Source organism: Octodon degus, unplaced genomic scaffold, assembly GCF_000260255.1.
Source record: "Octodon degus isolate 3935 unplaced genomic scaffold, OctDeg1.0 scaffold00025, whole genome shotgun sequence".
NCBI lineage: Eukaryota > Metazoa > Chordata > Mammalia > Rodentia > Octodontidae > Octodon > Octodon degus.
The window spans coordinates 13,528,550-13,544,105 of NW_004524601.1; the positions used below are offsets into that span (position 1 = coordinate 13,528,550).

The 15,556-nt window shown below is 42.1% G+C and overlaps 1 protein-coding gene across 1 annotated transcript in view; it reads right to left on the bottom strand.

Annotated features, from left to right (window-relative positions):
• Positions 1–7,744: 7,744 nt before the first annotated feature.
• Positions 7,745–15,556, bottom strand: part of Fam171b (family with sequence similarity 171 member B) — a gene marked incomplete at its 5' end in the record, with an annotated part of 69,352 nt that continues 61,540 nt past the window's right edge. The window contains 2 exons of the mRNA XM_023712337.1: positions 7,745–10,085; positions 10,324–10,447. Of these exons, the coding sequence (XP_023568105.1) occupies positions 8,741–10,085; positions 10,324–10,447 (1,469 nt within the window). The remainder of the gene's footprint in view (positions 10,086–10,323; positions 10,448–15,556) is intronic.

A 15,556-nucleotide genomic window follows, 5' to 3' on the forward strand; every position in this document is an offset into this window, starting at 1 on the left:
CAGCCCTCTCACACGGATGTCAGCCCTCTCACCCGCATGTCAGCCCTCTCACCCGGATGTCAGCCCTCTCACCCGGAAGTCAGCCAGATGTCAGCCCTCTCACCTGGATGTCAGCACTCCCCTTCTGCTTAGGTCTGGAGCTCAACCGGTATTTCACAACCATCTTCCTGGATCCTACGACTCCTGTGGGACACTTTTGTTCTGAGTGGCTGCTGAATTATTGGCACTGTGGGGACCAGCAGGGAAACTTTTTCCAGCGACATGCTGACATCACTCTTCCTCCTGCTCAATACACATTGTGTGCTTCCGTTGAGCAAGATCAACTCTCATTTTCTCTATATCCATAAACCCATTTTCTGATACTTCCTGTGTTGACTGGGAATTAGAGGAATTGTAAGCACAATTTACATACATAACATGCAATTGTATCTTCTGGAATGAATTAGAGTCCATCTTAGCACAAATGAACTTTAGAAATGGTGATTCAGACTGGAGGAGGGTTTTTTGTTTTATGTATTTAGTACAGGTCTACAGGGTCTCACTACACAGATTGGACTCATAGTGATCCTCCTTTTTTCAGCCTCCCAAGCTTTGGGATTACAGGTGCATGCCACCACACCCATTCTCAATTGCCTTCTCAGCACACTCTGTGGGTGGGGCCAACACAGCACCCTGGGAATCCAACCTCGGTCCCTAAATCTGTGCAAGAAGGCACTTTAGTCTGCTGAGCTATCTGGCCAGCCCCAGACTGGAGGTTTTCATACTCAGGCTAATTTGATTGATTGACTGATTTTTTCCAGGCTAATTTGATTGATTGACTGATTTTTCCCAGGCTAATTTTATTAGTGTTAAATTTTACCTTGGCTTCTATAAGAAGCAAAAGAAGTAGGCAGTCTCTATCACTAAGAATAAATACAATTTTAATAGAATTGATTTTTTCAGCTTGTTCTTAAGCCTCATCATGAAAAAAAGAACATGATAAGATTATTTTTTGAGAAACCAAGCTTTCAGAAAACCAGTATGTGTACAAGATCATTAGCAAAATTTCCCTTTGAGAATCCTTGTTTTCCATTTTACCTATACATGAAGTAAAAGTAACACCTGGCTGGAGAATGATAAATGGAAACTCTCCCTGAAAAAAAACGAATCTCCTGAGTTTTCAGCCTCACCACCTTATTATTAGCTTCTTCGTCAGCATTCAAATTGACTGTGTTTTGGCTAACTAATGTGTGGAATATAGAAATTGAACTAATTTTTAAAAATCAGAAATAATCTCCAAAAGGAAAAACAGAAGAAATGAGAAAAGGCATCTGTAAACATACATATGCATTAGCAAGCTCTTCTGTTTTTAGTGCATACAAATCTTTTAGACATTATCTGAATTAGAAATCTGGGTTTCAAAATAGTATATATTTCAAAATATTAGATAATGGAGATAAAGAACTACTTTCTATTCTTTCTTAATCTACTATATTTAAATGGCAATGGAATACCCATCTCTGACAAAACTAAACAAAGAAAGGGGATACAAATGAAGGATCATTTTGTATCTGTATATACAAAATAGTCTTATGGAAAACTCATTACTATTATGGACTACTAGAGTATACTGGGATATTTTGCTGAATTCATGCACCTACAGTATTTAAATGACAATGGAATGCCCTTCTCTAACAAAACTAACCAAAAAAGGGGGATACAAACGAACGACCATTTTGTATCTGTATACTCAAAATAGGATAGATATAACAGCTGCATTCTCTTAATTCAATGAATAGAGAGGTTTGTTCTAATAGTGTTTGAGACAGGATATCAGGTCTGCATCTTTGTCTTAGTTACTCTTCTCTCGTTGCTGGGACAAATACCCGACACTCAAAATGAAGGAAGGAAAGGTTTATTTAGCTCAGAGTTACTGGAGGTTTCAGTCCATACTCAGCTGGGTCCAACGCAGAGCAGCACAGAGCAGAAAGCAACCTTTCATGGCAGTGGCAAAGAGCAAGAGCGCAAGGGAGGGGTAGCAGCAGCTCAAGCAGCTAGCTTCTCTTCCCACCTTACATTGTAATGCAAATTACCTGCCCCAGGGTAGGGGAAGTACTCACACCTATGGGTACTTCCAGTACTTACCCACCTATGGGTAATCCCAGCAGTACTAAGACCCATGATCCCAGCCTTGAATCACACATAATCCCAGGGGATCATGAGTTAACAAAAACTCTAGAAGTCCTCACCCCATGACTGCATGAGGCTTTAGGGGGACAACTAGACACAAACCATAACAATCTTGTACAATGAATAACCACTAAGACAACAATATGCAATGTATTAATTATTAAAAATGTACTAGTAATCGGTTGTGAAACTGTCTCATTGCTATTTGTTTCTCAATAAAACTAATTTTTAAAAAAAGAAACAAAAAAAAAAGTACTTTCTACATAAAACAAAGTATTCTCTGAAGTGGAAGTATATAACATAAAAATTACTCTGAGATATTTATTCCATAGCGCTAAGCAGTCACAATTATGCTTTTTCTCTATAGCATTTAAGATTTTTAATGAAGTTGTCTGCATATAATAACCTCAGAGACTCCTGGGAATGTAATTACCTGATTTGTTTTGAGTCAGACTGTCTGCAGTTAGTCTAGTGTTTTAATAAGGCCTACAAGGATTAACCCTGTCAACATATGAATTATGAAATCCCTAGTTAATCTGAACAGAAGGGAAAAGACTCAGCTCATATGGGAAACTGGAGTCTCCCTGAATACTTCTCACACACAGAGCAAGCTAAAGCATTCAGCTGGGCAAGGTTTCGTCAGCAGATGCTCACTGTTCAACTGCGTGACTGTCCTGATGAAATGGTAAAAAGGGATTCACCTATGCAGAAAATATCACCTTTGAGAAACAGCACAGGTAATACAAACTGTGTTCTTTAACATAGTTGTTTCAAGAAAGAAAACAGTTCTCATTTTTTCTTAAGAAGTGCTCTATATGTGTGTGTGCGTGTGTGCGTGTGTGTGTGTGTGTGTGTGTGTGTGGTTTTTTGAGAAAGGTTCTCAGTAGATATCCCAGGCTGGCCCTGAACTCATGGTGATCCTCCTGCTCTACTTCTCAAGTCCTGGAATTACAGGTGTGCGCCACCATGCCCAGCACTCCCTTATATTGATTTGTTAAATGTATTTCAGTACAGGGTCCACAGGGTCTCACACCATAGATCGGATTCGTAGTGCTCATCTTGTTTTCAGCCTCCCAAGTGCTGGGATTACAGGTATGTGCCACCACACCCCTTATCAGTTACCAGGGATCAAACCCCGATCCCTGCATCAAACCTCTGTCCCTGCATCTGCCCAAGCAGGTGCTTTAATCCACTGAGCTCCGTGGCCGGCCCAAATTGTAACTTATTTCTGTAATATTTTAAGCAAATCAGGTAATTACATTCCCAGGAGTCTCTGAGGTTATTATATTAGACAGCTTCATTAAAAACCTTCATCAAATTCTGAAGGTAATTCAGAAAATAAAAAACTTAATTCAGCAGCCAGACGTTTATGATCCCAATAAAATTGAAGCTCAAAATAAGAGCTTATCAGGGCCATAAAGCATCTCACTGTGGCCCCTGATAACATCTACCTATAAAAAGGTGGCCACAAGGTGACTTGTGGAGCCTACACGAAGTACCACTGTGGTGCAGATTAACATTTCCAATGTGTAGCCCAAAGGAAGGGTCACTGCTTGTCTGTCACGATTATTAACAACTGCCAGGTGAACTGCTTTTAAGAGCTCATTAAAATACCTGGTGTGCAGCCAACTCCCCTCCCTGTAACTCGTACATCTCCTGTCATTCTTTTTTCTTTTCCCCAAAGAAAATCAATCTTGTATTACCTTTACTTTTTGTGGTAAATAGGGTTTTTTTTGTTGTTTGTTTGGGATTTTTTTCCATAATTTTATTGAGAAACAAATAGCAATGAGACAGTTTCAAATCCGATTAGTAGGACAGTTTCAATGATTAATACATTGCATATTGTTGTCTTAGTGGTTATTCATTGCACAAGATACAGACATGATATGATGTAGAGTGTGCCTAAGGAGAGTCACATGGAGAGAAAACATTCTCTCAGGCTTTCACAGAGAGCAAATTGGTCAAGCAATGGCCGTGACTCATCCACATGGCTGACACTGACAAAGGATCTACAAACTGAGGTACAGGATCTCAGGATAAATCCTGAGGGGATTTGACTGACCTTGTCAGATACAAAAGTTACATTTCTTATTATATAGGTCTTCCTTTATCTTGGTCTTAATCATTCAGCAGGAAAGTATAAAAATGAAGTATAAAAAGTAAAGCCATATTAATATGCTGAGCTGTAAAAGGTTCAAGTCAACAACTTCTGACATTGCCAGTCTTACGTAAAACCCACTACTATTATGGACTACTAGACTATATTGGAATATTTTGTTGAATTCACACACCTATAATTAAATGACAAAAAAGGGGGGGGGATACAAATGAATGACTATTTTGTATATTCCGTGATTCTTGCCATATTCCTTTTCGAGACGAGAACAGGACAACCTGCTCGGGAACGGCACATAGGTAGTTACGCTTCTGACTGTGATGTAGCAACTATGCTCTGTGCGGGCTCTCACGACTGCTCCACGAGACAGAGTACTGCTGAGCCTTCAGGGCCCTCCCAGGCGGAGACCAGGCCCTGGGGTGGACACACAGGCTGGCTGGACACTCAGGGCTCCCAGTGGAGTCTCTGTCGTCGTGCCAGGGTGGCAATCATACTGTCTGTACCACTGTATTTGCAGTGGATTCAGATCCTAGTCCCGTCAGAACAGACCAAAGGTATTCACAGTAAAAACATATGAAAGTGATTCAAAATATCTAGAAACATGACAACCATGATGATTTTCAAGACTACTCTAAACCAGGCATGTAATGTAAGGCCAGCACTCAGGCAGCAGAGGCAGGAAGGTCTCCATGCATTCAAGGCCATCCTGGCTTACCCAGTGAGTTCAAGGTTGGGTTGGAATATATAAGACCTTGCGGAGGGGAGGACTATTCCAAATCTCCTGAATGCAAACTTCTTGAATTTAAATTTTGTTCAACAGATTGAACAGAGGCTTTTGCCGAGGTAATGTTCTAATCGTGAATCTCCTTCATGTTATCTTTTAGTCTTAGATTTAACATCCAAAGAATGCTCTAAAAATGGAATGAGGGGTTTCAAGTTTCCACCTTGCTGTTTTAGGAATGATAAGTTGTTTAAAATTATAACAATATTAATTGTGGTGGATGGCAAACAGTATGTCTACAGGAAGCTTTCACGGTGAAAATGTGACTTCTGGAGGCAGAAGTCACAAGATGACACAAAGTGCTACCACGGTCATCACGCAAACATAGGGTTTCTTTTGCTGTGTGCATTTTAACCAGCAGAATGTAAGTGGCTGCTTACAAGATTAAAGGACAACAAATGGAGGCAACTTTTGCATTTTACCCTAACTAAAACGCATCGAGTCCACTTTTATGTGTCTTACCTTTAATGAGCTATGTTTAACATTTTACAAAGCTTCAGACTGGTACAGTTTTCAGCAGTAAATACAGAAATAAGGGCAATAAATACACTAAAATATGAGATTTCTCTGAAGAATACAAAAGATAGAAACACTTGGAAACGAGAGGGCAAAATGTCAACTCTAGGTCTGAAATGCAAATGAATGCAATCAAAAGCCTTTACAAAGTCAGCGCATGGAAAATGAGCAACCCATACCTTATAAATGAATGCATGACTCCGAGGTTCACCCTTCTGGGAAGCTTTGTGACTCATTATTTGACCCGCAGACTTATAAAACCCTATAATATGTGTTGATACTGGAGGATTTGAACACACGGAAAGAAATCTAAAGTGATTGCCAAAGTAAGTAGGTTCTTTCCTTCTTCAACATTTCTGATCTTCATGGTGTACTGTGCATTATAAAAGGGCATCATCTTCATAAACTGCATAAAGTCATAAAAATTGATTTTATAAAGTCTCAAGATCATATGTATTCAAAAATACATATAGCTATGTTTTAGTAAATGAAACCGTCGGTGAACTGAGCGCCATTTTACCTGTAAGATATATCCAGAGTATGTACAAAGGCTCCCCAAATGCTAACAGTTTGTAACCAAAATGATCTAGATTTCTACTTGCAGAAAAACTGTTAAGTTTTCAATTTAAAAATTTAAGAAAGTAGTGAATATTGTTTGTGTATTGTCATTGGATTAAGAAAAAGTAGATGGCTTCGGTTTTTTAACAGGAAATTTGTGAGTTTCTCACACATGAGAAACCACACTTTTGATCTTTAGAAAAGTTAAACTGCCTAAGTTTCCAATCAAAAACAGTACGTGCAGTGACACAGGAGGAGAAGTGAGACGGAAAGAAGTGGGAATTACAGAAGCTAAAGGAGAATTTTTTCTTTTTTTTCTGAAACCAAACAAAAAGTTCTAGAAAAGCCGTTGGAGTGTGTTATTTCTTTCCCTTGCAAAAGAATAAATAAAATAAACTACGCGTCTAGAAGATACACCCACATACCAGTATGTGTATTTCATATCCAAGATGAGAGATGAAACATTTTTAAAGGTGGGAAGTACCCATTTCAAATATTGAGAAGGTGTAACATTTTGCTATATAGTTTCTACCTTCATTCCAACATAAATAATTTATCAATATGAATTTACAAAAAGGACTAAACACAAAAAGAACCGTTACTTACATGCAAAAATCTTTGTTCCAACATGAAACACAAGGTCCATATTTTTTTAATAAAAACTGCACATCTGTTGAATTTGTCTTAAGAGAGAAAACGTGTACTGAAGAAAGATGTTATTGTATCCTTCTGTTAATGCAAGTCTGGATCAAAGGCACTTCCATAGAACACTTAATTCTTTAACCTTCAAATCAAATCATCTCTATTCCTTGTCCTTTTAATAAATCTTTCTGTATAAGACTAACACAAACCTCCTCTAAAATGTAAACCTCAACACTACTTGAAAACAAACAAACAAAGCAAGTCCATGTTGGCCCAAAATGTTTATCTCTTCTGTGAATTAGGGTAATTATAGTACATTATGCAAATGCCTATCTTTAAGTTCTTTGGGATAATACAGAAAGTAGAAGAGTTATCTGACCAATTAGATGTTTCAAAAGTGGTTACGGGAAACTCCTGGCTGAAATGGACTATCTCAAGGGAAAAAGATGTTTTCTTCCACTGCGTATCCATCTCCAATGTTACTAAAGCTAGGGTGGCTATTTTGGTTCTTTCAACTTGTTTAGGTGGCTTGAATTTCTATGTTGAACAGAAGAGGATGATAAATAGAGCAATTTCATTATTTTTCCACCAAGGGGAAGGAAAAGATGTTAGAGACATGTCTTCATGGAAATTTTTAAGAAAAATGGGGTTGGCTGATTTTAATTGACAAGAGCTTTTATTTTTAGGACATATGAATGATACTTCAGAGTTGAGACAAAATGCAAAGCAAGTAAAAATGTGTTCACACTAAATTCTGTGTATGAAAAAGAAAAAAGATTTTGACATAGTAATTCTAAAACCAAGGAGAAAAAGTTGAAAAAAAAAGTGATAAAAAGAAAAATTCGCATTTCTCCTGAAATTGAAACACTTTTCTCAAAAACTGTCTTTTCCTTTAAAAATGGATACCTCTCTGTATATACTTAGCATCCTGAAAACATTTCTGAGCCTCAGAAAAAAATGGCTTTTCTTTTTTTTTTGCAACTCGAGGTGAGACGTGTAATTTATCTCCATGTAACTTGTTAACATTTTGCTGTTCACAAACAACTCTCAGATCATATTTCTAAGTCAAGCCTGATAGCCTATAAGTGACTTAGGTTGGGATTTTGAAACAGCAAATGTTAAAGTTGATTTTAATTTACAGTGTCATAGTTTTGTCTTGTTTTGATTTTTGGATTAGTTAAAAGAAAAAACAAGTTCCTTCTTAGCTAAGGTCACTTAATCCTTGAGGGGAGGAAAAAGGAATAGATTAAAAATTTTAAAAATCCAGTATCAGACTATTCATTTCTCAAATTTCCATACAACAAATCAACACCGTCTCTATTCTGTGACGTTATGTTCAAAAACAACTCCGCCTAATGACCAAGAAGATTCTTGCCCATTTTACATGAGTGTAGAGTTTACTTCTGGGGTGATACAATACACATGCTATTTATCTCAAACAAAGAAAATGTTGTTTGCTCTTTAAACTCTAGGATAACAACAGTCCAAACCTTTATCAAGTTGTTTTTTAAGTCTAGGTGAAGGAGGACATAACTGTAACATTTCACAAGGATAATGCCTGGAGAGGTTTCATTTCTAAATGTTCCACAGGGTCGCCATCAAGGCAGAGGTGACATCTGGGGGTGCAACTTTGGGAGGTCACGGTTTACTCTTCCTCTTAAAAGAGTCAGTGCTGAATTGGCAAACAGATCAACTAACATCTCAACACTATTTTATGTTTTGAAAACTTAGATACTTCAAATTCATCACTTAAAAAGAAAAGAACAGGCCAGAAACACCTTCCCTTGGGATCTTTCTCTCTGATGACTGACTGAATTATCCTTCTGCGATTGACCCTGCTTGAGCCACGTCCAGGAACCGTAAGATGGCTCAGTCCCAATTTCTGAAGTTCATACTGCGATTCACAAGAAGCAGCAAGAACACAGGACGCAAGATGCGGGAACGCAACTCCTCACGAGCTAATTGATGGGAATCAGAGGGCGCTCTTCTCGCTTCTTCCAGATGTTCGTCTTGCTATCTCTCTTGGCGAGTGGAGGTCGGCCCCTCTTTTTAGTGGGGGAAGTGTTGGCTTCGAAATCTTCCGCAGCGCTCTTTCTTCCCGGGGACTCCTCCCCCGGGTGCTCCACAATGACCGCACTCCCTCCATCCAGGATGTGCCTCAACGCGGGGTCCTCCGGGGAGCAGACGGTGGTGCCGCTCTCGCTGCTGCTCAGGTCTAGGTCTTCTAAGTACAGGATCTTGGGCTGGTGCATGCTCTTGATGAAGGTCCTCTCCCTCTCCAGCTTCCTGCTCGAGTGATGCTCATTCATGTCCACCCCGGAGTCGAGACTGGTGTCATTGCTCTGGGTTCGCTTGCCCTTTTTCAGGTCTATGAAGGAGTGCCTCACTTGCGCAACTGGCTTTCCATCAAGAGACACAAACCAAGCTCTGGGGTGAGGGGAGGGCTTTCCTTTGGAGAGCTCCAGGAGAGTCTGTTCTGAAATGCCCTGAAGCTCAGAGGAAAATGGAGTCATGACGACAGCTTCATTCAGGGTTCCGGGCACAGAGACGGACTCCAGGAGGCTATTGGAATAGCGGCTCCAGTCTGAGGTCTGGGATGGCAGACTCTGTTGACCCTCCAGCACCATGTCCTCCTCCCGGGCATCCGGGGGCTGGGCGTGAGAATGCATTGGCATTTTGGGCAATGTCTGTGTAAAGTTCTCTCTGTTTACTGGCTCCATCAGTTGGCCATAGACTAACTGTCCCTTTCTTGGCAAAGTGGCAGACTTGGCAGTGTGTAGCTGCTCTGGGGTGGAGAAAAGGTCCGAGGTTTGCAGGATGGCGATGGGCTGGCTGTAGATATGCATGAGCTGTTCAGGAATCTGGGAGCACCCGTACCCCTCCTCCGTCCCCGTGAGATACCGCTTTTCCTCAGAGGCACCACCTAATGAAGAAGACAGGCTGCTGTGAAGGTGTCTGGGCTGCCTCGGCCCCGTACTGGGCGCCAAGGACTGCCCCGGTTTTCTTGAGTAACTGTTTTCATTGGCTGATAGAAATGAAACATCTTCATTGTAGATTTTAAAAGTGTCCCGAGTTTTTACCATGGAAACTCTTTCTTCTGCTTCTGCCTTTGACGGTTCCTTCTTCTGAGGGCTGTAGGAAGGGTTGGGGGCATTGAATAATTGTGACTTGTCCTCAGGTTTCAATGCCACTTTGACTGAACTAATGTGATTAATGTGTGTCGTTGAAGTGGTCTGGTCTCTTTTGAGGACTTCAAGTTTAGTGATATTTCTTTCTCTTTTTGGTGGAGTACCACACTTATCCCTATAGCAGAAGAGAATATGAAGTTATTCAAGAGTTATGAGCTAGCAGGCTCAGCTTTGTAAATTAAGACCACAATACGCACACTACCCATGCCATGCTACTGTTGGGATATAATGCTTTTGCTCTCTCTTCTGCATGACTTAAAAGACTACACTCATTTTTCCACATAAACTGCCATACATGGACAGTACTGAAGTGATACTCTAATGTAACCATTATTGGTTAATGTTGTTCTTACCTGCAGTAACAAAGGAGTACAGCAAAAAATCCAATGACAATGACAATTGTTCCTCCCAATATGGCTGTAAGAAACACTGTGTGGTAGGCTGTTATGTCCTTGGAATCCTCATTCATTCCTGAACCTCCAAAGATCAACATAAACAAAGGGGGGAAGAAAGAGAAAACACAATTTTAGGTTAGAGAGCCAGCAAGGTCAAAGCCTGGCTGAGGCAGCCTACTGGACCGGGTTCCGTGTGTTTCCCCCCAGGCAGGCAGCCCTATGGATTGAGCGTACCTTCCCTACCCCTTGGGATTAATCAACAGACTTGCTTTGATCAAATGCAATGTAAATGAGGCTGTTGATGCAGCTCTGCCTCTTGCTAAGGTACTTTAGTATGGGGAAAGGGGACCCCAGAGAGCCACTGCTCCTTCACCTTGGGTTCCAGAATGAGAAAATAAGCTGGACTGAGCCAAGCCAGAAGCAGAATACAGCAGCGACCTCAAAGCACTCACACACCGTAAAGCACAAACCATGTGTGCTGGTGTCAGCCCTGAGCCAGCAGGGCAGCCTGCCACGCCAGCAATGGCCTTTTTATGTTTTCTTTATTAATGCACATTAATTACACAGGACAATGGACTTGGCTGTGGCATAGTCATCCATGCATATCACATGCTTGATCATGCCTTCCCATGTCCCCTGCCGTCCTCCCTGCCCCCTTCCTTCCCGAAGAATCTCCAGTGACTGGGTGTTACAGAAATTACCACATGGGTGCTGAGCTGCTACAGCAGCAGAAACCACAATATGTGACGCTGGCTTCCAGGTCAAAAAGCGTGCAGCAAGGAAAACGCTTCTGGAGACATTAAAAATGGCGGCCCAAATATTCATAGCAAAATGTTTGATAAACTGGGAGAAGTATTTCTAATTGGACCTTTACGCTCAGGTTTTTCGAGTTAGACTGAGAGTGCTACTGGTTGCATTTCATTAGAAAAAAAGAGAAATGTTGAAGCTCAAGTCAAACAGAATTTGCTGAGGTAAGCAAGGATGTAACGAATAGAGAGAATCCAAAGCTTCTGAGACTTGAAAGATTAGGCACTGCAACGCTTTCTGCCTGGGTCCTACAGTTACAGGGACACATGATTTCGGCCACACCAGGGCCAGCAAGAGCACAGGGGACCCACTCTTCTCCTACTGTGAGAGCCTCCACGGTGGGGTATGTGCACACGCACGTGCACACGCGCGCGCGCGCACACACACACACACACACACACACTGCTCTTGTGGTCAGCTTCACTGAAGTAAAAGCTAGCCCATACAACAGGATGATCACCGGAAGCTATCAGGAATCCGCACGGAAATGAATGCTGAGGGGCCCCTCCTCTCGAGGTAGTCTGCTGACATGTGCCAAAGCCTTCCTCCTCCTCAGAAAAGGAGGCAATGTATAATGAATCCACTTGTCACTACTAATTAGACTGTCTATTTGAGAATACAAGAAGGATGGGACTAAGGACTTTCTATCTCCACCTCAAGAAAATGTCCACAATTAGGACCCTAACTACACCAAGGACCCTGGAAGAGACTGGGACGTCATTAGGTCTTAAGGGTATCTTTATGTGTTGCATCACCTAATTTGATAAAAGTGACATAGTGAATCTATCATACTGATAGAATCAGAGAAGCACTTTGAGGCTACGCATACAGATTCTGGGGTTCTGGGATGGCCTCCTGTCTTCATATCGCAGCCCCCCTATCTATAAAGCTGCAACAAAAAAGTCATGTATAACTCACACGGGCCCCTGGGATTTATGAACTACTAAGCACCCTGGAGGCACACTGGGCCTGGGCAAGCCCTTGGGAAGTGCTGACAGAGGCCTCTGCTGAGTCCAAGTTTCAGGTTATGGACAGGCACTTGGGTACTGGCTGTTTTCAAAGATAGTAACTGATAACAGTGTGTACCCTATTTAGTAGACAAGCACACGGGTGATATAAACTTTAGTTAAATCAAGTAAAAATTCTACCTGCAGAATCTCATGCAGGACGAGGCACTGTAATAAAGTCTGATTATGTAAGGAGTCACAGAAAACTACAGGGAATGTTGAAATTGTTTTTCTTTTAAAAAACATCGAGGGCTGGCCAGATAGCTCAGTGGACTAAAGCACTTGCTTGGGCACAGCGCAGCAGCCGGGGTTCAATCCCTTGAGTGCCATGCTGGCCCTGCCCCCGGGGTTTGCTGAGCTGTTGATTGAGACTGGGCGTGGTGGCACGGGTCTGTGATCTCAGCACCTAGGAGGCTGAAAACAGGAGGATCACTACAAGTCCAATCTGTGTAATGAGACCCTGTAGACCCTGTCCTAAATACATAAAAAAATATTGAATGATGGAATAAATGAGTGGGACTATTTTAAGGGTGATTAATGGCAATGTGTTTTTACTGGAGAACTCTTTTGTGTGAAGAAGTGCGCGTGCGCACACACACACACACACGCGCATGCCTGTGCATCAGCAGTGTTCTGTGATGAACAGAATGTCTCATTCCTTTCCAGGGATAATCGTATCTGTAGATTAGACCCCTGACAGCGATGCTTCCAACTCACTGATCTGCAAGCATATCCTGACCAAACCAACACTGCACAAAATTTCATGTGCTGAAGTCCCTGCCCCCAGGGGGGCTGAGCTTGCTTCTTGTCACAAGGGTCGAGCCCCCTAACCAGATAGGAAAGATGTCACTGTAAGAAGAGAGCAGGGTTCTGCAGCTGTCTCTCTTTCCACACGTCCACAAGCCAACACCGAACACACAGAGGCCACTACGAGGAAACCACCAAGACAGGCCACCAAGTCAATCCTGCTCTGGGGCTTCCAGCCTCCAAACTGAGAGAACAGAATCTCTGCTCTTTACACTACCCGGCTGTCTGGGTTACTTTTCTCTCGTTGCTGGGAAAAAACACCCGACATCCAACATTAAGGGAGGAAGGAAGGGTTCATTTAGCTCACAGTTAGTGGAGGTTTCAGTCCATACTCGGCTGGCTCCAAGGCAGAGTGGCACGTGGCAGAGGGCAGCCCTTCATGGTGGCAGAAAACAATAAAGAGCAAAGGGAAGAGCAGCAGCTGTGGCAGCTAGAAAGCCTCTCTCCCGTCCTTACTTGTACGCAGATTATCTGCCCCAGGGTGGGGGTAGCACTCACACCCATAATCCCAACATTGGAACATGAATTGAGCATGAACTGAGAAGCCTGCCCCAGTGACTGCATGAGGCTTTGCGGGGACAACTAGACACAAACCATAACACCAGCCTATGGTATTTTGCCTTGGGGACCTGAACAGATCAATACAGTAGCCCAGCCCAGGTTAAAATGAGGAAACTGATACACAGATGGGTAAGTACCTATTTCAAGCTTCCCCATAAGTTATAAGCAAGGCAGGAGCTGCTTGCAAGTTATCCATCCCTCTAGTAGGGCAGCTGCTTCAGTCAGCGTATGTTTGCAGAATACACTGCTCTGAAGCATCACTATATTGAAGCTAAGTGAGAACCCCGCAGTCTTGACTGAGCACTGTGGCACACACAGCATCTTTCCAGATACGCTGGGACAGAATTTCTACCTCTTTTAGAAAATGACTTTGGCTTTTGCAGTTCATAAAACCATCATATGCACATCACCTAAATGTACTTATTTGAGTTGAGGTATCAATGAATATTAATTGTGTTGTTTCATAAATATTTCATTATAGTTGCAAATCTAAAATAAGTTAAGGCCAGACAGCTGGCAAAACTCTATGGTACTCTACATTATAAAGAACAAAGATAACCACCCTCTGGTTTCTGAATAAATAATCTTGTAAGAACTAACTTCAAATAGATATAAAAATTGATTGCATTGCCTAATGGCTCCTATTTCTTCTAATAGAATTGTAAATGTTGTTTTCATTGAGCAAAACCTTATTGACTTGCATGGTTTAAAATTTAAAATGAAAATAAAAATCAAACTGGATTTTTAAAAAATTTCTTGGCAAAAACTGAGTCTTTAAAATGAAAGACAGTTAAAAGTCAGAGGACAATTCTGCAGAGAGATGTATGTAAAATGTCATCCACATCCTGGATGTGCCACATACTGGGGCTACCGCTGACCAGCATGAAATAGGGAGCAGCTGTCTCTCAGCTGGAGCCCCAACACTGGAAACACTAAAAGGATCCTCTCTGACACATGACTGAGATGAAAGAACGAGGTACGCCTTAAGTTTCAGTCCCAAATCCTCACTCAACGGACACTAAAAGTTTTGCTTTGTTTTCATTCTATAAATACCCAAACCTATGAGGATAAAGCACCGTGAGCATGGCAGGGGGCAGAGAGAATGAAGGAGCAACTCCATTTATGCCAGCAAACACCGAAAGGGCCCTCCAAGTGGGAGCAGGCAGCGGTGCAGCCAGTGAAAGCTACTGCCAGGGAGAGACTTTCTCTTCCCTCACAAAGATGTAATCAATGAAAAAGATGCAGTGCTTCACATTTTTGAGAAACTACTAAATGTAGATTTTCTTAGGCTCAAATTATTTTCATAACATGATGATATCAAGTAAGCAAATGGAATATTCATTTCTCCTAGATTATGGTGGCTCATCTCCAATGGACACTTCTGGGACTTGGCTACCAGCTCCCACCCCTTCTGTCCCAAGCATCAGGTCAATTTTGATTTGATTTATCCTCCACCTTCTCTTCAAATCAGCCTGGAAACACTTTATCAGGAGCCTTCCACCCTCCCAGCCCACAGTTCAAGGGAGGTGCTCAAAAGGCAAGGACAGGACTCTGGGTCCCCAGAGTGAGCAGAAAGAGGACAATGGGAAGACTAGAGGATCCCGGGGTCAATCATCACCCTAACAACCTGTCAGTAGCAGCCACTGGCTAGCTCACTGGGCCTCAGGAGCCACAGGGATCCTGGCCTCTTTCCATCCAGGCCTTCAGCCTTCTCTGGGATCCCATAAACTCCCTGAACACATTTCACCTTTGCAAGCATTACCCAAAATCTGCTTCTATTGCTTGTAACCAAAAACTCTCCTTGACCTGGACAGAATTCACTGACCACAAAACTACAGTGTTACGGTTTAGGTCTAAAGTGGCCCCTGAAATCTCATGTCTTTGGAATGTAACTAGATTACAGGGGCTGACAGTGGACTTGCTGCTAGCAGGTGGGTCTGGCCAGAAGAGGTAGGTGCCGTGGATGTAGCCGGCAAGGGTTGATCTCCCTGCCCCGCCCCTTCCTTTCC